The sequence below is a fragment of the Theropithecus gelada genome, chromosome X (genome assembly GCF_003255815.1).
Source record: "Theropithecus gelada isolate Dixy chromosome X, Tgel_1.0, whole genome shotgun sequence".
Lineage (NCBI taxonomy): Eukaryota > Metazoa > Chordata > Mammalia > Primates > Cercopithecidae > Theropithecus > Theropithecus gelada.
Window position 1 is genome coordinate 99,016,137 of NC_037689.1, and position 20,842 is coordinate 99,036,978.

General features: G+C 42.2%; 1 protein-coding gene across 2 annotated transcripts; it reads left to right on the top strand.

The window, feature by feature from the left end:
• Positions 1 to 161: 161 nt before the first annotated feature.
• On the top strand, positions 162 to 19,579 carry ARL13A (ADP ribosylation factor like GTPase 13A). Of its 2 annotated transcripts, XR_003117625.1 has the most exons (9): positions 162 to 263; positions 2,181 to 2,253; positions 2,632 to 2,702; positions 14,461 to 14,710; positions 15,594 to 15,699; positions 16,174 to 16,340; positions 16,973 to 17,063; positions 17,163 to 17,343; positions 19,330 to 19,579. XR_003117625.1 is itself a non-coding variant. In XM_025373351.1 (8 exons), the coding sequence occupies exons 2-8, from the start codon at positions 2,195 to 2,197 to the stop codon at positions 19,354 to 19,356; spliced, it is 771 nt and encodes a 256-aa protein (XP_025229136.1). In that variant the 5' UTR covers positions 162 to 263; positions 2,181 to 2,194; the 3' UTR covers positions 19,357 to 19,579. The 2 variants fall into 2 exon arrangements, 1 of the variants encoding a protein (XP_025229136.1); XM_025373351.1 differs by lacking the exon at positions 17,163 to 17,343.
• The last annotated feature ends 1,263 nt before the right edge of the window (positions 19,580 to 20,842 follow it).

Genomic DNA, 20,842 nt, shown 5'->3' on the forward strand with positions numbered 1-20,842 from the left:
AGTTCCTTTAGTAATTATCTAAAATCATACAAGGTAAGGAGATATAAGTTTGGTTGCTATGAACCAGGTAGTTGTTGCCATAGACATGTCAGTACCTTGACAACCATTATTAGGACATTGCCATAGCTTTTATAAGTGGACAACCTGAGCTGTGTTAATCTGACAAGAAGGCTAGAAAGCTCAATGCATCTTCCTATTACTCTGCATATCTTATGTCTTCCATCCAAAAAGAATCAACTTATCAGATAAATAACCACCTCATGGTAAGCAAAATATGTCACTATCTTCATTTTACAGATAAGAAAAGAAATTTGGAAATGATAGGTTTAGTTGAGGTGATTTCACTTCAGGTTACCCAGAAGAGGCACTAGAAAGAAAGGATCAGACCAGTCATCCCTAATTCAATCATTTTCCCAGTTGGGTTATCCTACCTACCCTTCCTTATAAAGGAAGAACTTGTGTGATGCCAATTTGACACTTCTTGGTGGCACTGACAAACACAGAGAGCCTGACATCAAGTTAGAAGGCTCTGCCAATTATTAGGAAACAGACATGAAGCAGTTACTGGCCTCTTCTCCAAGGGAGATGGCTATCATAGAACCCAGACAATTAGGCTCTGATGTTTCAGGCTCCTGGTCATATCAGCTTCATGTGCAAAACTGGAGTAAGGCTGGTTTTGATCACAGGCCATATATAAGGTTTCTCTTTTGTCTGGCATAAGCCAGAGCCATTATCCAGGACGTCTTTATGGGAAACCTAATGATCTCCTAGGGCGTGAGCTGTGCTATAACAAATGCTATGAAATGTGAGTATTTTGGAATGGCAACTCTCCAGACCAGTAAATGACTGGATGACTCTGCAGAACCCTGATAAATTATCCCTTAATAAGCTAGCACATAAACTGTGCTCATCAGACAGCTAAGCAAGGCCCATCTAAGCATCAATTGAAGTACTTTGCTAACCCAGCCAGGGCTTCCTCCAATTCTGGGCTTCAACATATAGTTGTCCCTCAGTAAACTTGGGGGAAATGGGCTCCTGGACCCCCTCATATACCAAAATCTGTGCATTCTCAAATCCTGCAGTTGGCGCTATGAAACCCATATATATGAAAAGTTAGCCCTGCATATACATGGTTTCACATTCACAAATATCCTCATTCGGTCGAAAAAAAAAAAAAAAGCCTGGTATAAGTAGACTCATGCAGTTCAAACCCATGTTGTTCAATGGTCAACTGTAATTAGTCACTAGGGAAATATAAATAAAAACCTACCTCACACCCACTAGGATAGCTGTAAACAAAAAAACAAGCATTACTGGTGGGAATGTAAGATGTTGTAGCCATTTTGCAAAACAGGCTGGCAGTTCCTCAAGAGGTTAAATATAGATTTATTACATAACCCAGCAGTAATACTCCTAGGTATATACCCAAGAGAAAACATATCCACACAAAAACTTATATACAAATGTTTATAGCAGCATTATTCATAAGAGCCAAAAAGTGGAAACAATCCGCTTTCCATGGATGAACCTTGAAGTGATTGCCTAAATTATCCTTTTTACTTAGGCATTCACTTCTAAATCCAGCTGTGCATTGACATCACCTGGGAAGCTTATGCAGCTCCCTGGCAATCTTTGAGGATGGGACACCTGGATTAATGTTTGAAATCCATTAGAATAGATTATCTCTAAGGTCCCTGATAGCTCCAAAAATTGTAAAAAAATCTCTAATAGCGGGTCACCAATGCCCACATCTTTGAAGAAGAGACATTATTGGTACTTGGAACAGGTCTCCCAATAGTTCCTTCTGGAAGCCTAAGTTGGTTCTTCTCTTAGGCATCATCCCAACCTCCACAAGGTTGAATAAAGATATTCTTAACAAGGATGAACTATGGCTGAAGGGATAGGCCACATCTGATTATGTCTGTGTAGGCTGCTATACTAAGAAATCACCCCATTTTGAAGAAAGCTACTCATTAGCACAGAACTTGTCACTGCAATTGAGAATAACCAGTCCCTCCTTCTATGACATTTATAGACACAGTTGGATAGAATAAAGTAATAGACTTCTAACAATCCCAGGCTTTCTGTTTATCAGCACCTGTTTAGTCATAAGCTGACTAAAGGCTCAGTGTTTATAATGGAACTTATTTCTTATTTTCTTTCTTCTCTTAATATTTAAGAACTAAGATGAATCATGTTCCGGCTTTTGACCTCCTGCTGCTCTTGGCTAAAGACAACAGAAGAGACACGAAGGTAATATTACAATTATTTCCCTAGGCCTATTCCACTATTTCCTCCCACAAATCTGCCCATAGTCCCTCAAGGTACAAATCTTCATAATATATATTGTTAGTTGAAGTGATTAAGCAGTTGTTTGTAAGATTGGGAGCAGGGTTGAGGAGGGATGGCCAATTGTACAAGGTTAAGCGAATCAGGGAAGAAAAGCATCCTTGGGGGCTTTGATGAGGGACTCCCATACCACCTTCTACTGCTTTGGCTGGGCCTTTTATGGTACATGCATTGAGATTACTGCAGGCAGAATCCCAAACACTAAGGAAGAGTATAACTCTCTGTTTAGCCTAAAACCTAACTGTTTTAAGACTTTGGCTCATTTTTCTTTTTCATTTCTAGGAATGTGACCATCCCTATCATTGGCTTGAACAACTCAGGCAAAACTGTTCTTGTGAAGGCATTCCAAAAATGTAAGGAACTGAGAGCATTAGATACTGGTGTGGGTCTCCCATGGACCCCAGAATCCAGTGAAATAATCATTCCTTCCTAGCATTACTTCATGGCCCTCAGTTTCCCTTTTTTTTTTTTTTTTTTTTTTTTGCGCATAAACACCTTCCAATATACACTGTCTCTCTCCCTCCCTCCCTCCCTTCCCCACATTACATAAACAGCCTGTTTATGTAATGTCTGTCACCTGCTCCCTTTACAAGCTATCCTAATTGAAAGTCCTTTCATAGGGTCAGTATGCATAAGTTCAAATTATGTAAATCATTGCAGTTAATTATGAAGGATAGCATGTTTGAAATGATGTCTAGTTTCAGGGCTCAATTAAAGTGGAATTTGGTCTAGATAAGAGAGACAAGTGTGGGATGATAAAGAAGTTTAATAACATGAAATTCTGTGACAGCTAATATAGAGAGTTGGAGCTTGAGAAATGTTGTCAGTTCCGATATGTGCAAGTTTAATACCAGGTCTCTAGTTCAGTATCTTGACATTTCAAGAAGCAGTTACACAGAATTTCAGAAAGGTACTATACTACTTATTAAGGACCAATCAAAGAAGCCAGCACTGTCTGTCACAGGATGCCCTCCATCCATGTTTACTGAATAAATGAAGTAGTATGATGATGTGGTTGAGTTTTATCTAACCTGGCATCCCTGATGCCAAAAAAAGGCTAACCTGACTCCTCTGCCACTGACCTACCTGAAGTGCTCATCAATTTCCTTGAACTACAGCAGGAGCCTTCTGGCTGATCTTGTCATCTCCAGTTGTTCTCCCAGTATTCAATCCACATAGCTACCAGAAGGACTTAATACAAAAGTCTGATCATGGCACTTCCCTGCTCAAAACTGTTCAATGCCATCATCTTCAAGATAAAACTCAAGTTTCTTAGCAGCACACAAAGCCTTCTATGAGTTGGTCCCTGAGTCCTCCTCCAACTTCATTTCCCATGCTCTCTGCACATGCCCTCTGATACAGCCACAACAAATGACTTGCCATCCCCCTTTTCTAGTTCTGTACATGTTATCCCACTACCTAGCATTTTACCTCTGCCATTATCTACCTGCTAAATCAAAAGCCTCAAGTCACAGCCCAGCTTGACCTCAGGAAAGCCTTCCCTATCAGTGCCCTCCTGCCTCAGCTCCCACTCTTCCATGCATCGCTCTGGCATGCACTTATTACATCATCAGGCAATTGTAAGTCCATCCCCTAAATTGTGAGCCTCTTGAGAGAAATAATGGATTTTTTCCTCTCTGTATCTTTAGCCTGTGGTCTTTTAGCATTTTCAGGTAGGTATTCAATAAATATTCATGGAATGGATGTTCTCCCCTATTCCACCATTCACCTAAGACAACATGTTGCCATTTTCTTTGTTTTTTTTTTTTTTTTTTTTTCCTCCGAGACGGAGTCTCACTCTGTTGCCCAGGCTGGAGCGCAGTGGTGCAATCTCAGTTCACTGCAACCCCCGCCTCCCAGGTTCAAGCGATTCACATGCCTCAACCTCCCGAGTAGCTGGGATTACAGGTATGCACCACCACACCTGGCTAATTTTTTTTTGGATTTTAGTAGAGATAGGGTTTCACCATGTTGGCCAGGCTGGTCTGGAACTCCTGGCCTCAAGCAATCCTCCTGCCTCAACCTCCCGAAGTGCTGGAATTATAGGTGTGAGCCACTGCTCCCGACGACATGTTGCCATTTTCTGTAACAACTTCCTCTGTCCCATTAGCAGCTCCAAGCCTCACATTTTAGCCAATGGGTTCAGCTTTGTATCCCCCCTTGTAGGAAACAAACTTAACTCCTTGCTTCTCCCAATTATCTGATAGGCAGAAATGTTTAAGAAGGTAAATAGCAGCAGGAAAAATCCAGGAGCCAGCAAAAATCACAAGATTATTGAAAAAAGTGGGGATAATTTTCTACAGCCCCAACTCAACCTCATCCCTGGATTCCCTTTTGTCTGGGTGGGCCCTAGGAATCCATATTTTAAGAACTCCTCAGGGGTTTCTGATGGCCAGCCAGCTTTTGGAAGCACTCACCTGCAATTACCGGTATGCTATTTTGCCTGTGAGAATACTGTCTGTTTCCTATTTTAATTCCTAGAGGACACTGCCTAAAATCTATTTATTTTGTTACTGCATAACTTGCCTTGTTCTCAGTGAATATCTGGGGGATTATTCATAAATCTATTGGTTGTGACTACATTCACAGATAATTTTTTAATGGGCACTGATATCACATTCTGAAGAATGTCTCAGGCCACCTCTGTCTATGCAGGACCATCAGAATCAATCTAGTAGGTTACTCTGTGCCCAAAATTGAATAATTTACCTCCCTTGTCCCTGCAAATGTTTTGTTGTTGTTGTTGTTTGTTTTTTGAGACGGAGTTTCACTCCTGTTGCCCAGGCTGGAGTGCAATGGAGCAATCTCGGCTCACTGCAACCTCAGCCTCCTGGATTCAAGGGATTCTCCTGCCTCAGCCTCCAAGTAGCTGGGATTACAGGCATGTGCCACCACACCCAGCTAACTTTTTGTATTTAGTAGAGACAGGGTCTCACCATGTTGGTCAGGCTGGTCTCAAACTCCTGACCTCAGGTGATCCACCCGCCTCGGCCTCCCAAAGTGGCGGGATTACAGGCTTAAACCACTGTGCCCAGCTGCTGCGAATGTTTTTAAGCTGATTGCCAAGAACAGATAATTGCCTAGGAAGGAAATGCCCGTCTGCAAGTAATACTGTGAACACTTGAAGACACCAGCTATAAAATATTTTGGCACACAAGACATTTTTAAAAATTTGTTAAATTTGTATGGGTACATTGTAGGTGTATATATTTATGAGATATGTGAGATACGTTGATATAGGCATACAATGTGTAATAATCAAATCAGGGTAAATGGGATATCCATCACCTCAAGCATTCACCATTTATTTGTTACAAACATTCCAGTTGTACTCCCTCAGTTATTCTAAATGTACAACAAATTATTGCTGACTATAGTCACTCTGTTGTGCTATCAAATACTAGATCTTAACTATATTTTTGTACCCATTAACCGTCCCATTCCCTCCCCTCACTACCCTTTCCACCCTCTAGTAACTATCCTACTCTCTCTCTCTCTCTTTTTTTTTTTTTTTTGAGACAGAGTCTCGCTCTATTGCTCAGACTGGAGTGCAGTGGCACAATCTCAGCTCACTGCAACCTCCACCTCCTGAGTTCAAGCAATTCTCCTACCTCAGCCTCCCGAGTAGCCAGGGTTACAGGCATGTGCCACCACACCTGGCTTATTTTTGTATTTTTATTAGAGACGAGGTCTCACCATGTTGGCCAGGCTGGTCTGGAACTCCTGATCTCAGGTGATCTGCCTGCTTTGGCCTCCCGAAGTGCTAGGATTATAGGCATGAACCACCACACCCGGCTGTGTTCTTCTACTCTTTATCTCCATGAGTTCAATTATTTTACTCTAGGGCTTCCACAAATGAGTGAGAACATATGAAATTTATCTTTCTGTGCCTGGCTTATTTAAGTTAATATCATGTACTTGTTCTGTCCGTGTTGCTGCAAATGACAATATTTTATTCTTTTTTATGGCTGAATAGTAAGTACTCCATTGTGTATAAGTACCACATTTTCTTCATCCACTCATCTGTTGATGGACACTTAGGTTGCTTCCAAATCTGGGCTATTGTGAACAGTGCTGCAATAAACATGGGACACCAGATATCTCTTCGACATACTGATTTCCTTTCTTTTGGATATATACACAGCAGGTGGATTGCTGCATCACATGGTAGTTCTATGTTTAGTTTTTTGAGGAACTTTCATAGTGGAACATAATTTATGTTCTCACCAACAGTGTATGAGGGTCCCTCTTTCTCCACAGCCTTGCCAGAATGATCAATATGCTGAGGAGAAGAATGTATATCCTGCATTCATTGGATGAAATGTTCTGTAAATATCTATGAGGTCCATTTGCTGTATAGTGCAGATTAGGTACAGTGTTTCATTGTTGATCTGGATAATCTGTCCAATGCTGAAAGTGGGGCGCTGAAATCTCCAATTATTACTGTATTGGGGCCTATCTCTCTCTCTTTAGCTCTAATAATACTTGCTTTGTATATCTGGGTGCTCCAGTGTTCAGTGCACATATAATTGTTATATACACTTGCTGAATTGACCCCCTTATCATTATATGACATTCTTGGTCTCTTTTTATAGCTTTTGTCTTGAAATCCGTTTTGTCTGAAGTATAGCTACTCCCGCTCTTTTGGGTTTCTATTTGTATAGAATATAATTTTCTATCCCTTTTAGTTTATATGTGTCTTTATAGATGAAGTGTGTTTCTTGTAGGAAACAGATCATGTTGTTTTTTTTTAATCCACTCAGCCACCCTATGTCTTTTGATTGGAGAGTTTAGTCCATTTATATTCAATGTTATTATTAATAAGGACTTACTACTGACACTTTGTTATTTGCTTTCTGGTTATTTTGAGGTCTTTTCCTTCCTTCCTTCCTGTCTTCCTTTTTGTGAAAGTGATTTTCTCTCGTAGTATGTTTTGATGTATTGCTTTATATTTTTTGTCTATCTGTTGTAGGTTTTTTGATTTGAAGTTACCATGGGGCTTGCAAATAACATCTTTTTTTTTTTTTTTTTTTTTCTTTGAGACGCTCACTGCAAGCTCCGCCTCCCGGGTTTACGCCATTTTCCTGCCTCAGCCTCCCGAGTAGCTGGGACTACAGGCGCCCGCCACCTCGCCCGGCTAGTTTGTTTTTTTTTTTTTTTTTTGTATTTTTTAGTAGAGACGGGGTTTCACCATGTTAGCCAGGATGGTCTCGATCTCCTGACCTCGTGATCCGCCCGTCTCGGCCTCCCAAAATGCTGGGATTACAGGCTTGAGCCACCGCGCTCGGCCGCAAATAACATCTTATAACCCATTTTTTAAAATATTCACCCACTGCCCCCTGGAGACCCCATTATTTTAAACTGATGAAAAATGTGATTGCAAAAACAAGCAAAGAGAAAACCAATATTAATTGTACACTTTAACTTCATCCCCTCTGCTTTGTAATTTTTTGTTGTTTCTATTTATATCTTATTATACTGTCTTTAAAAGTTGCTGTAGTTGTTACTTTTGATAGGTTCATCTTTTATTCTTTGTACTGAAGCTATGAGTAGTTTACACACCACAATTACAGTATTATAACAATACTCTGTATTTGTCTGTGTGAGTTGCTGTTACCAGTGGGTTTTATACCTTCAGGTGATTTCTTATTGCTCATCAACTTCCTTTTCTTTCAGGTTGAAGTACTCCCTTCAGCATTTCTTGGAGGAGAGGTCTGGTGTTGACAAAAATCCCTCAGCTTTTGTTTGTCTGGGAAATACTTTATTTCTCCTTCATGTTTGAAGGATAATTTTGCTGGATATAATATTCTAGGATAAAAGTTTTTTTCCTTGATATACTTTAAGTATATCATGCCACTCTCTCTTATTTCAATCTTTGTTAAACTTATCCGATAGATTCTGAATTCCTTCTTTGTGTTATCTTGGATTTCATTGATCTTCCTCAAAACTATTTTGAATTATCTGTCTGAAAGGTCACTTATCTCTGTCACTCCATAATATGTTACTGGTGCCTTATTTAGCTCTTTTGGTGAGGTCATTTTTCCTGGATGGTCTTGATGTTTATTGATGTTCATCAAAGTCTGGGCATTGAAAAGTTAGGTATTTAATCTATGCAGACTGGGGTTGTTTTTACCCATCCTTCTTGAGAAGGACTCAAAGGGAATTGAGTGTTGTGATCAAATCTTTGGTCACTGAAGCTGTATATGCATTAGGGGACACCCTAAGCCTAGTAATGCTGTGACTCTTGTAAAGCTGTAGAGGTACCATTTTGGTGGTCTTGGGTAAGATCTGAGAGAATTCCCTGGTTTACCAGGCAAAGTCTCTTGTTCTTTTCCCTTACCTTCTCCCAAGCAAATGGAGTCTCTCTCTCTCTCTGTGCTGAGCTGCCTGGAGTTGGGGAAGGGGTGATACAAACACTCCTGTGGCCACCACCACTGAGACTGTGCTGAGTCACACATGAAGCCAACAGTACTGGGTCTCACCCAAGGCCTGTGGCAACTATTTCCTGGTTATCCCTGATATTTATTCAAGGTCCAAGGGCACTTCAGTCAGTAGCTGATGAATCCTGCCAGGAAAGGGTATTTTCCTTCAGTGCAGCAGGTTCCTTTCTGGCCCAGGGTGGGTCTAGAAATGCCACCAGGAGCTAGGGCCTAGGGTCAGGGGCTTTAGAAATCTGCTTGGTGCTTTATTTTACTGGGGCTGAGCAAGTACCCAGGTTGCAAGACAAAGTCCTCTCTATATTCCTCTCTCCTTTCCTCAAGCAGAATTGGCCATCACAGCCCCGAGCCCATAGTGACTATAGCCTGGCTACCACCAATGTTTATTCAAGGCCTGAGCTCTTTAGTTAGCAGGCAGTGAGTCCTGCCAGGCCTGGGTCTCTCTCTTCAGGGCAGCGTTTTCCTTTCTGGCCCAAGGTGAGTCTAGAAATGCCCTCCAGGAGCTAAGGCCTGGAATCAGGGACTTTAGGAGTCTGCTTGGTGCTGTATTTCACTGTGGCTGAGTTAGTACTGAAGTTGCAAGACAAAGTCCTTTTTACTCTTCTCTCTCCTTTCCTCAAGCAGGAGTCTCTCCTGATGGCCACCACTGCTGAAAATGTGCTGGGTCACACCTGAAGCCAGCACAATACCAGGTCTTGCCCAAGGCCCATGGTGACTGCTGCCTGGCACTTGCTTGGGATGTTTACTCAGGCCTAAGGGCTCTTTAGTCAGGTGGTGGTGAATCCTGTCAAGACTGGGTCCTTCCCTTCTGGGCACTGGGTTCCCTTCTGGCCCAGGATGGGTCTAGAACTGTCATCGGGGAGCCATGGCCTGAAATGGGGGCCTCAGGACTCTGCTTGGTACTTTATTTTCCTGTGGCTGAGCTGGTATTCAAGTTGTAAGACAATGTTCTCTTTACTCTTCCCTCTCCTCCTGGAGCTGCAAGCTGTGCTGCCTGGCACTAGGGGGAGGGGTGACACAAGCACTTCCCTTAGTCACTCTGGCTGGTGACTCACTAGGTTGCATGCCCCCTAAGTCCTTGGCTCCAAGCCCATCACAGTACCAGGACTTGCCCAGGAACTGCAGTCCTTGTGGCCTGGACTGCCTTTCAAATTTATTTAGCACCCCAGAGCACTTCAGGCCATGGTGGCAGGGCTTGCTGGAACTCAGGTTCCAACTGTTGGAATGGGCAATTTCCCTCTGGCTAGGGCTGGTCTAAATGCTTCCTCCATAAGTGCTAGGCAAATTCTGCCCTATGTAGTTTTCTGCTGTGACAGGGCAGCACTGAGTTCCAATCCAAAGTCCTACAATCACTGCACTCTCTCTTCCAAGCACAGATTCTCTCTCTGTGCCATGTGGTGCTGCCAGGGGATGAGGAAAGGGTGGTACTGGTGATTCAAGACTGTCTTTCCTACCCTCTTCAGTGCCTCTTTCCTTGACATGATGTTATAACCAAGGTGGGGTGCGAGGGCTCATGCCTGTAATCCCAGCACTTTGGAAGGCCAGGGCAGGCAGATCGCTTGAGCCCAGGAGTTCAAGACCAGCCTGGGCAACATGCTAAAACTGTCTACAAAAAAAAAAAATACAAAAATTAGCCAGGTATGGTGACACATGCCTATCATCCCAGTGACTCAGGAGGCTAAGGTGGGAGGATCACTTGAGTCTAGGATGTCAAGGCTGCAGTGAGCTGAGACTGAGCCACTGCACTCCAGCACGGGCGACAGAGTGAGACCCTGTCTCAAAAAAAGAAAAAAATACAGATGTTATAACCAGGTACTATGATCGCTCACCTGATTTTTGGTTCTTATGAAGGTGCTTTCATGTGGATAGTTGTTCAATTTGGTGTTCCTGCAGGGGTGACCATCACTGAAGGATTCTATTTGGCCATCTTATGCCACCTCCTCCAAGTCATTATTTTTGACACCATTCACTAAAACTCTTTTGTCTGGCATGGTCATGTAAGGCAAGAAGAAACCCAACCACTGGCACAAGCAGGTGCCCTAAATGAGGACATTTAGACTAGTGCCTTTCAAACCTGGCTATATATTTCAATCACCTGGGGAGCTTTTTAAAAAAGTCACGATGCTTCAGCCCCACCCCAGATCTATGGACTCAAACCCTAAGAGAACGAGGCCTGGGGATGGCTGGGTGTGGTGGCTCACGCCTGTAATCCCAGCACTTTGGGAGGCCGAGGTGGGCGGATCACCCAAGGTCAGGAGTTTGAGACCAGCCTGACCAACATGGTGAAACCCCGTCTCTACTAAAAATACAAAAATTGGCTGGGTGTGGTGGCGGGGGGCTGTAATCTCAGCTACATAGGAGGCTGAGGTAAGGGAATTGCTTGAACCTGGGAGGCAAAGGGTGTAGTGAGCCGAGATGGTGCCACTGCACTCCAGGCTTAAAAATAAATAAATAAATAAATAAATAAATAAATAAATAAATAAATACAATGCTCTACAGGTGATCATGGAGAACAGTGAATACTGAGAACCAGTAACCGTAACCAGAGTCACCTGGAGAGCTTTCAACCCTACTGACAGGGGACCTGGAGATTCAAAAACTTTGGTCTGGGAAGGGCCTATGGAATCTACAGTTTCCATTTTTTTTTCTTTTTTTTTTTTTTTTTTTTTGAGAGAGTCTCACTCTGTCACCCAGACTGGGGTGCAGTGGTACAGTGGTGTGATCATGGCTCACTACAGCCTTGATTGCCCAGGCTCAAGCGATCCTCCCACCTCAGTCTTCCAAGTAGCTGGGATTACAGGTGTGTAGCATGGAATCTGTATCTTAACAAGCTCATCAGATGATGCTGAGACACAATCAGGCATGAGTTTCATGGCTCTCTAGGGTAGTGGTACTCAAGCTTTAAAGTGCAGAAGACTCACCTCAGGATTTTGTTAACCATAGGGAGTTCATTAAACATGCAAATACTTGTGTTCCAAGCCTAGAGGTTTTGATTCATTTGGTCTGGACTAGGCTTTAACAATCACCCCTGCATAATTCTCAATTATATGGTGCCCGGACCATGCTTTCTGAAACACTTCACTAGGGATACAGAGATGAATCAGACTCAGTACCTGTCCTTAGAGTGTTTATACTTTAATAGAGGAAATAAGATAAATGTAAATTGTCAGGGAACAACTGCTCACAGCATCTAGGGTTCACCAACAATAGAATGCACTAACTGAAGGAACTGGTAAGGTTTCAAGTAAAAAGAAAAAGAAAACTAAGGAAAAAAATTTTTTTCTCTGACAGGGCAAAAAAATATATAAAGCTTTTCTTGATGAAGGAAACTCTAATATTACCTTTAGAGTTTTAACCTAGTCACTTTTTTTTTTTAAATTTGAGACAGACATCTTGCTCTGTCGCCCAGGCTGAAGTGCAATGGTGAGATCTCAGCTCACTGCAACCTCTGCCTCCTGGGTTCAAGTGATTCTCCTGCTTCAGCCTCCCGAGTAGCTGGGATTACAGGTGCCCGCCACCACGCCTGGCTAATTTTTGTATTTTTAGTGGAGACAAGGTTTCACCATGTTGGCCAGGCTGGTCTTGAACTCCTGACCTCAGGTGATCTGCCTGCCTCGGCCTCCCAAAGTGCTGGGATTACAGGTGTGAGCCACCATCCCTGGCCCACTTATTATTTTTGAGTAGTCTAATACAGATATAGCAAATATCACATCAAAGTTGTGGCTGAAAATTATTTTATCTGAAAGCTATAATTTAAAAGTTCATTGCCTAACACGAAATCAGAAGAGATGTTATGAAAATCACATTTAAACATAATAATAATATATACATACACATATATATATATGTATTCTCATTTCCAAAGACCCAAAAGCATATTACTAACTTTTCACATTAATGACTCATTTTGGCAGTCCTATGGAAAATGTCACATGCAGATCTAAGACTACAAATAAGAAGTTATGAATTCTAGTCTTAGTGCTCCCAGGTATGGGTATAGAGAATATATAAAGTCATTTTGCTACTAATGTGGGAAGAGAGCTAGGCTAGAATGGTCAGTTCAACAGACTGGAATGCATATAAATGCTGCCGTTTTCCATTTTCATTATTTTTGTTTGTTTTTGTTTGTTTGTTTGTTTGTTTTTTTGAGATGGAGTTTCACTCTTGTCCCCCATGCTGGAGTGCAGTGGCGTGATCTCAGCTCACCGCAACCTCTTTCTTCAGGGCTCAAGCGATTCTCCTGCCTCAGCCTCCCAAGTAGCTGGGATTACAGGTGTGTGCCACCACACCTGGCTGGGTTTTTTTTTTTTTTTTTTTTTTGTATGTTAGTAGACATGTGGTTTTGCCAGGGTGGCCAGGCTGGTCTTGAACTCCTAACCTCAGGTGATCCGCCCACCTCAGCCTCCCAAAGTGCTGGGATTACAGGCGCGAGCCACTGTGCCCAGCCAAGACTGCCGTTTTCAACTCCATTTCTATGGGAGCTGAATGAGGTATGGAATTCCCTGTGAGATTTTATGTTCTGGCTATAGCTTTTCAAAGGAAAATGTGTCTAAGCCTAGCATGGTTTCTTGGAAGAGATATGTGGAAGACAACTTCATACCTTCATCTACAGTAACAATCACCATAAACATTTATTGAACACTTACTTTGTGTATGGTAATACAAACATCCTCCCTCATATAGCTTATGTTTTAGTTGGAGAGACAAAGTAAGCACAAAAAGAGGTGAAGGACCAGCTCAACAGACCATGTGCTCAACAAGAGAGAGAGAAGTGCGAAGTGGACAGGCCAGAGAAGTCTTCCTAAACAGTACTTGAGCTGGGTATTGAAGGGTGGGAGAGAAGGACCTTCTGTTCATTCATTCATTTATCAGATTAATTCAATAATGAATGTGCTTGGCATCATGGATATAATGGTGAATAAATTTCAATAAAATTGAAAGGGTTCCCGTCCTGTTGCAGTTTATAACCCAGATAAATAAACCATAGAATTTACAACACTGTAATATGTGCTATGACAATGGTAAACTCAGAAGAAAGGTACCTTATCCAGATGGCTGGTGGTGTGTGGGAAAACTCTAGAATAAACAAGATCAAAATTGACATTTTAAAAAATAGGCATTAACTGAGCAAAGAGTAGAAGTGTTCTAAGCAGAGAGAATGACATCTTGTAAAATCCCAGGGCAAGAGAAAGCATGACATTGATGTAGAGTGGGAGAAGTAGGGGCAAAGGAGCCAAGGGAAGAACAGATTTGGTATGTACCAGGGACAGTGTGGACACCCGTCAGGTTATAGCACTAGGAGATAGGTCTGGCAGGTTAGGAGGTGAAGGAGTCTGTATTATATCTGGAAGCAGTGGACACGCACTAAAGGTTACTGAGCCAGGAGAGGATAGTATGGGTAAAGCGATTATTTAGGAAGATAGTACCCAAGTATGGGCAGGGTGGCAGGATGCTTCAGTGGGATTTCTCAGAGCAGGCTCTAGTCAGGGTTCAACAAATTATTTGATCTAACTATATTTCCCTACTTTGTGATTGCTTTTCCTCTCTTCCCCTCTGCATAGTACTTCCCAGTAGGATAGACAACTGTATGAAATCGGAACTGACTCTACTGCTGTTAGATGAGTATGGAGTTTCCATCTAAGTGATTGCTTCTCCTCTTTTCCCCTATGCATAGTACTTCCCAGTAAGACAGACCATTGTATGAAATCGGAACTGACTACACTTTTGTTAGATGAGTATGAACTTTCCATCTACGACCTGAATGGAGATCTGAAGGGCCGGGAAGCATGGCCAAACTACTATGCACAGGCCCATGGGCTTGTTTTCGTCCTGGATTCCAGTGACATAAGACGCATGCAGGAAGTGAAGATCATCTTAACACATCTGCTGTCTGATAAAAGAGTGGCAGGGAAACCCATCTTACTGTAAGATTCTGCCTTTATGTCCTATTTCCGCTTCCCAATTTGTACCCTTAAAAGTATAGAAATGAAGGGTTGGGTGGTCCCTTTGTCACACCCAGCTAGGCCTTCTGTTCCCTTAGGCTCAGGGAGGTAAAGCAGCCCAATTCTCTGGGGTCTGTTCTCAAGAGCTACTTTCTACCACACACTGCCATGGGGGACATGTTACCTAACTGTACAAAGGTAATTTTGAAGGGAAGCATCAAAAGGAAATGAAAAGCGGAATCCACCACCTCCACCCCTTGACTCTTCCTGAATACTACCTTCCTGGATTTGCTTATTATCTTTTCTGGTTTCGGTCTCTGATCCTGAAACCTCATGATAGCAGAGAACCCCTATCTTGTACAATCGATGCCAATGACCTCCTCTCTGATCAGATTGCTCAAAAGTTACATAACTAGCACTTATTCCAGGGTGACAATGCAGGTGGCCAGTCAATTCTCATCCCCGCCCCCAACTCCCTTTATGCCTCTTTCATTCCTCATTAGCAACCCCAACTAGAGCATGAACAGAGTTTGGGAAAGGATGTAAAAACTCCAAATCTGTTCATAGCCCAGTTAGCAATTCTAATTAAAGCTTGATAGCATAATGTAGGGGAAGTGAGAAATGAGCCCTGGGGGGACTATCGTGGATTCAAATGATTTGTGCTATACTTTCCTTCATTGGGAGTTGGCTAGAAAAATGTCTAGCTCATCTCATTAGGTATGTCTTTAAACCTAATTCCTGGATATGTAGCAGTTATAGTAGAATTTGTTCTCCTCCTCTTTCCCTTCTTTTCTCGCCTTTTGCTTCTATTTTGGTTTCACTCTTGCACTCTTTTTTCCTCCCTCTCTCATATGCTCTGTTTTAGCTTAGCAAACAAACAAGACAAGAAGAAAGCCCTCATGCCTTGTGATATTATTGACTATCTACTTCTAAAGAAGCTAGTGAAAGAGAATAAGTGCCCATGCCGAGTGGTAAGTGTCAACCCCTTCCTTCCCTCTTCCTCTGGAGCCCAGCAGATGCAGCCCTTGGCCCATTCTATAATCAGCCCCATATGTTGGGTTTGCGGCAAAGTCTCTCGCTGTCAGGCAACACCCATAGTGATTCCTGACTTGATGGTGGTAACAAATATTGCATTCTGCCTTCAAAATAGTTCTGTAAAGTGGACACATGAATATCCCCATTTTATGGATAAAAAAGCCAAGGCTCAGAGACTCTATGTGACTTGCTCAAGGTCACACACCCCAGACACCACAACCACTTTATTAAAGGACCTCAGCTTTATTATGCTTTCTCAGATGTGAATGCTGAGTGTCTCCTAGAAGTCTCAGAGCCTCTCTAGGCATAGCAGAGCTTATGTGTTCCTCCACTGTTTGAATGAGAGTGACTGGTTCTGTGGGCCCCAGGGGTCCCAGGCTCCAGGTCTGCATCCTTCTCTTCTGTCACAGGAGCCATGTTCAGCCATCAGAAACCTTGAAAGAAGAAACCATCAGCCCATAGTTGAAGGACTGCGCTGGCTATTAGCTGTCATTAATACCTGCCAACTACCACCTACCTCGAGCATCTCAATCTCCAAGAATAACACAGGCTCTGGAGAAAGATGCTCATCACACAGGTACTGAGATGCCTCCATGAGATTTACTGATAAGAAAAGCAACAGGGATCAGTCTTTCTCACAAGCGAGGAGTTCTGGGAGGTGCTTGGATTCTGGGTGGCACTGAGCAAGTCTCTTGATATCATTGGCTCAAATGGGGCTACGGCAGTGCCCACCAACACTCCAACATTGTTAGGTACACCCCACCCCTGGCATAACTTGAGTGGTCATGTGAGGGGAATGATTTTCATAAAGGTAAGCCAACCTATCAGCATTACAGCCTCCCCAAAACAGGGTTTCTAATCTCTGATTTGCCATGTGGAAGAGAAAATGAACATAAGCCTCTTAAAGAGCCTACTGGCATTATTCTACGGATGAATGCCATGAACCTACTCCAGATTCTCAGTGTCTAGTTCTACAATCCTCCCAATAATGAGGAATGATGGGAGAGGACGGAAATGTTGAAAAGAGGAAAAAGAAGAAGAAAATAGGAGGTGATCAGAGTTTTGAGGAGCAAAAGGCCTAAACATCCTCCTGCTCTGTTGTCACATTGCCCAAAGGCATATGGCAGGGATGGGGTAGTAGCTGCACTAGATAAAGAAGCTTGAAGTGTGTCTGTTTCTACTACTCTTATCCTTTCTATCTTCCCCCAGCTTATCCACCAGAACAGGAATGTCAAAGGAGAAAAGACAGCATCTAGAACAACGCCCAACAGAAGCTAAGCCTCTAAAGTCAATCCTACAGGTAAATGGCCCTTTAAATGTTAATACTCAGTGACCAATCCCTGAACACGTGGACACCAACTAACTTCCCCATCCCCTCCCCCATCTTCTTGCTGTACAGAAAGAAGGTACAAGATTACGCCCTAAAAAGAATATGTCAGTAACATTTGCTTTAGATGAACCCATGAAAGAAGGTGAATGTTCTAGGAGAACTAGAGTTCAGAACACTACGAAGTTTCACTACAATTGAAGGAGTGACTTATAGACTCCAGCTCCATACGTTGATGACAATATTTTTGAAGGTAATGCTGGATCAGTGGTTAGAGAAGAAAATTTACATAGGCCTTCCCTAACAATTTCTACAATAGTATTCCAATTTTGAGCCTGAAATTCTTTCCTCACTCTATGGTTGGTGATTAGGAGAAGAGAAATAGAAGAAGTACAGGAAGGGTGCTTGGGTACCATCTTCTGGTAGTCCAGCATGATGCCCCAGCACTGGCTGACACAAGATCTTTAGATGGCTATAGGGTTATCTTAAAGTTTATGATTCCAGTGGTGGAAGTACAAGAACTTTATATATATATGAGATATATATCTCATATATATCTCAAGAACTTTAAAAACATGAATACACTATGAACTAGTAATCTCAATTCTTGAGCTGTCTCCAAGGATAGTTACACAAGTACCCAAAAAACGACCCTCAAGGATGTTTAATCACAGCACTGTGTACAATAACTAAAAGTGGGAAACAGCCTATATGTCCAACAATGGAGAATGGCTAAATAAATTAGGATGCATCTATGCTGTGGAATACTATGCATACATTAAAAAGGCTAATGTGGACTTCTATTTATTGACATGGAAAGTTTTCCACAACCTGGCATTTTTGTTAGGGAAAATAGCAAGTTAGAGTACAGCACGTATAGCAGGATACATATACAGATATAGAAATACCTGGAGGAATATCACTGAAAGATACTAGGTGATTGTGAGATGTAAAAGGCCTAAATGCCTTTCCTTTGGATTTTTTATTATAAATTTTCTTTTTTTGGCCGGGCGTAGTGGCTCATGCCTGTAATCCCAGCACTTTGGGAGGCTGAGGCAGGCAGATCACGAGGTCAAGAGATCAAGACCATCCTGGCCAACATGGTGAAACCCTGTCTCTACTAAAAATACAAAAATTAGCCGGGCGTGGTGGCAGGCACCTGTAGTCCCAGCTACTGGGGAGGCTGAGGCAGAAGAATCGCTTGAACCTGGGAGGCGGAGTTTACAGTGAGCTGAGATAGCGCCACTGCACTCCAACCTGGCGACAGAGCGGGACTCCGTCTCAAAAAAAAAAAAAAAGAAAAGAAATTTTCTTTTTTTATAATAAGCAGATATCATTTCTCCCAATACAAAAAAAAAGCTATGAGGGCTTAAAGGCTGTAGTTACTGGCCACTCATTCTCAGTATTCCTTAGGACCCCAGTCTCCAAGATTGTTAACTGTCAATATTATAATGTCATCTCAGCTCTGAAAGGGACATGACCTTTTATATCCCTGGCTACCTTGGAGCTTTGGGTTGTTACACCTACATGGAGGGGCTTGGACTTGGCCTGGGCCACTAACAAGGAGACAGACACTGCTCTGGGGACAAGGGGTGAGGATGAGAGCAGAGAGTAGAGTGGAGGGAAGTGGTAGAAGAGGAAGTGTTTTTTTTAAGATATCAGTAACTACCCCTAAATCTTTGTTGAAAATTTAAATCCATTTTCCTTTCTATAACTCCAGAACTTAGGGCAAAAAAAAAAAAAAAAAAAAAAAAAAGAATGGATATTTGGGACACAGAAAAGATGTTACTGGAAAATTCCTGTGAAGAAGCCTTGGTTCTTATAGTTAATACTACTTAAATGAAGGGCAGAGGGGAGAGAGCAAGAGTGAGAGAAAGTATGACGCCAGGGCAGAGGATGGGCGCCTCGTGGGGTGCAGTTTATACCCTGTTGGAAACTGGCCAATACCCTCCTACCCTGAAATGGTCTGGGAAGGACAGGAAACCTGGCACTTGGCTTCACTTACAATAACTGACCTTTTTCTCTTTTTACTTTCAACAGACTACTAAAAAGAAAAACAGGGAAACCAAAAGAAACAGCTGATATCCCTCCCTCAGCAAACAGGTTCATCTCCAGAACTATCAGGACTACCCAGTTTTTAAATTTCCATTTGATAATATCTCTACACTCCCCATACAACTCCACCTACCCTAATATCACATCCCTGAGAACCCGTTGTTCCTGTATATCTATATTCTAGCCATCAAACCAGTCCTATACTCACTGAGAGGCTCAAGAAGAGTGAGATGGCATCCACTGAGAATGAAGACCACCTTGGTAAAAAAGAACAGAGACTTTACATCTTTGTACCCAGATGCTGCTGACAAAGCTTGTGGACAATAAGTCATGGGTGATCAACCAAAATTGAGCCTTAGAAATACATATTTTTTCTTTAAGGTTCTTGGGCAGAAAAGGATTGGCAAAAATAAACAGAACTCCTTTGCTGAGAATTATGTGCTACTGAATCATTTTCAGTCATACCTCCATAAACAACTTTGTTTTAAAGCCCCAGACATTGTCTGTGAAGCCCAGAACAATTGCCTTGCTGTCCCTTCAGGAACAGCAACTGCTGCCTCTACCAACACTTTGGTTAGCTATGCAAAAAAATGTAGGCACTTGAATGCATTGATCCCTCTATCCCAAGGGTAGCAGTGGTAGTGGTGGTAGTTATTTACCATTACTACTACTATAGGTTGAGTATCCCTTATCTGAAATGCTTCGGACCAGAAGCATTTCAGATTTCAGATTTATTTTAATTTGGGAATATTATATGTACTTACTGGTTGAGCATCCCTAATCCAAAAATCTGAAACATTCCAATGAGCATGTCCTTTGAGTGTCATGTCAGGACTCCAAAAGTTTCTAATTTTAGAAGATTTTGGATTTTGGATTTTCAGATTAGGGATGCTCAATCTATATTACCTTCACCATGAGCAGCACAGCCACCATTTATTGAGTGCCTTCTGGATGCCAGGCACAGTGCTAAGTTCTTTATTTCCATTATCTTATTCATAACAACTCTTGGGGGTAAGCACTATACCTGACTGCATTTCACAGATGAGGAAACTAAGGGGCAGAAAAGTCAAATAAACTTGCCCAAGATCCCACGCCCTACAAAAAGCAGAGCAGGATGTTCTCACTCATATGTGGGAGCTTAAAAAAAAAAAAGTGGATCTCATGAAGATAGAGAATAGACTGGCAGTTTCCAGAGGACAGGAAAGTGCGGGGTGGTGGGGGATGGGGTGGGAGACGAAGAGAGGTTGATTAATGGATACATAGAAACAGTTTGACAGATTGGTAGGGTGATTATAGTTTATAATCATCTATTGTATATTTCAAAATAGCTAGAAGACAGTAACTCAGATGTTCTAGCATAAAGACAAATATTAAAGGTGATGGATATCCCAATTACACTGACTTGATCTTCATAAATTATATGTATTAAATTATCGTATGTACCCACGAAATGTGTACATCTATTATATATCAATTTAGAAATTAAATTGAATTTGAAAATTTGGGGTTGAGGAAAATAAAAAGCAGGGCAGAGAATTCAATCCCGATCTTTCTGACTCTAGAGCTACTTAAAGCCAGAAAGAAAGAGAAAGCTTTATCTAAGAAAAAATGCTGGCCGGGTGTGGTGGCTCATGTCTAGCACCTTGGAAGGCCGAGGCAGGTGGATCACTTGAGGTCAGGAGTTCAAGACTAGCCTG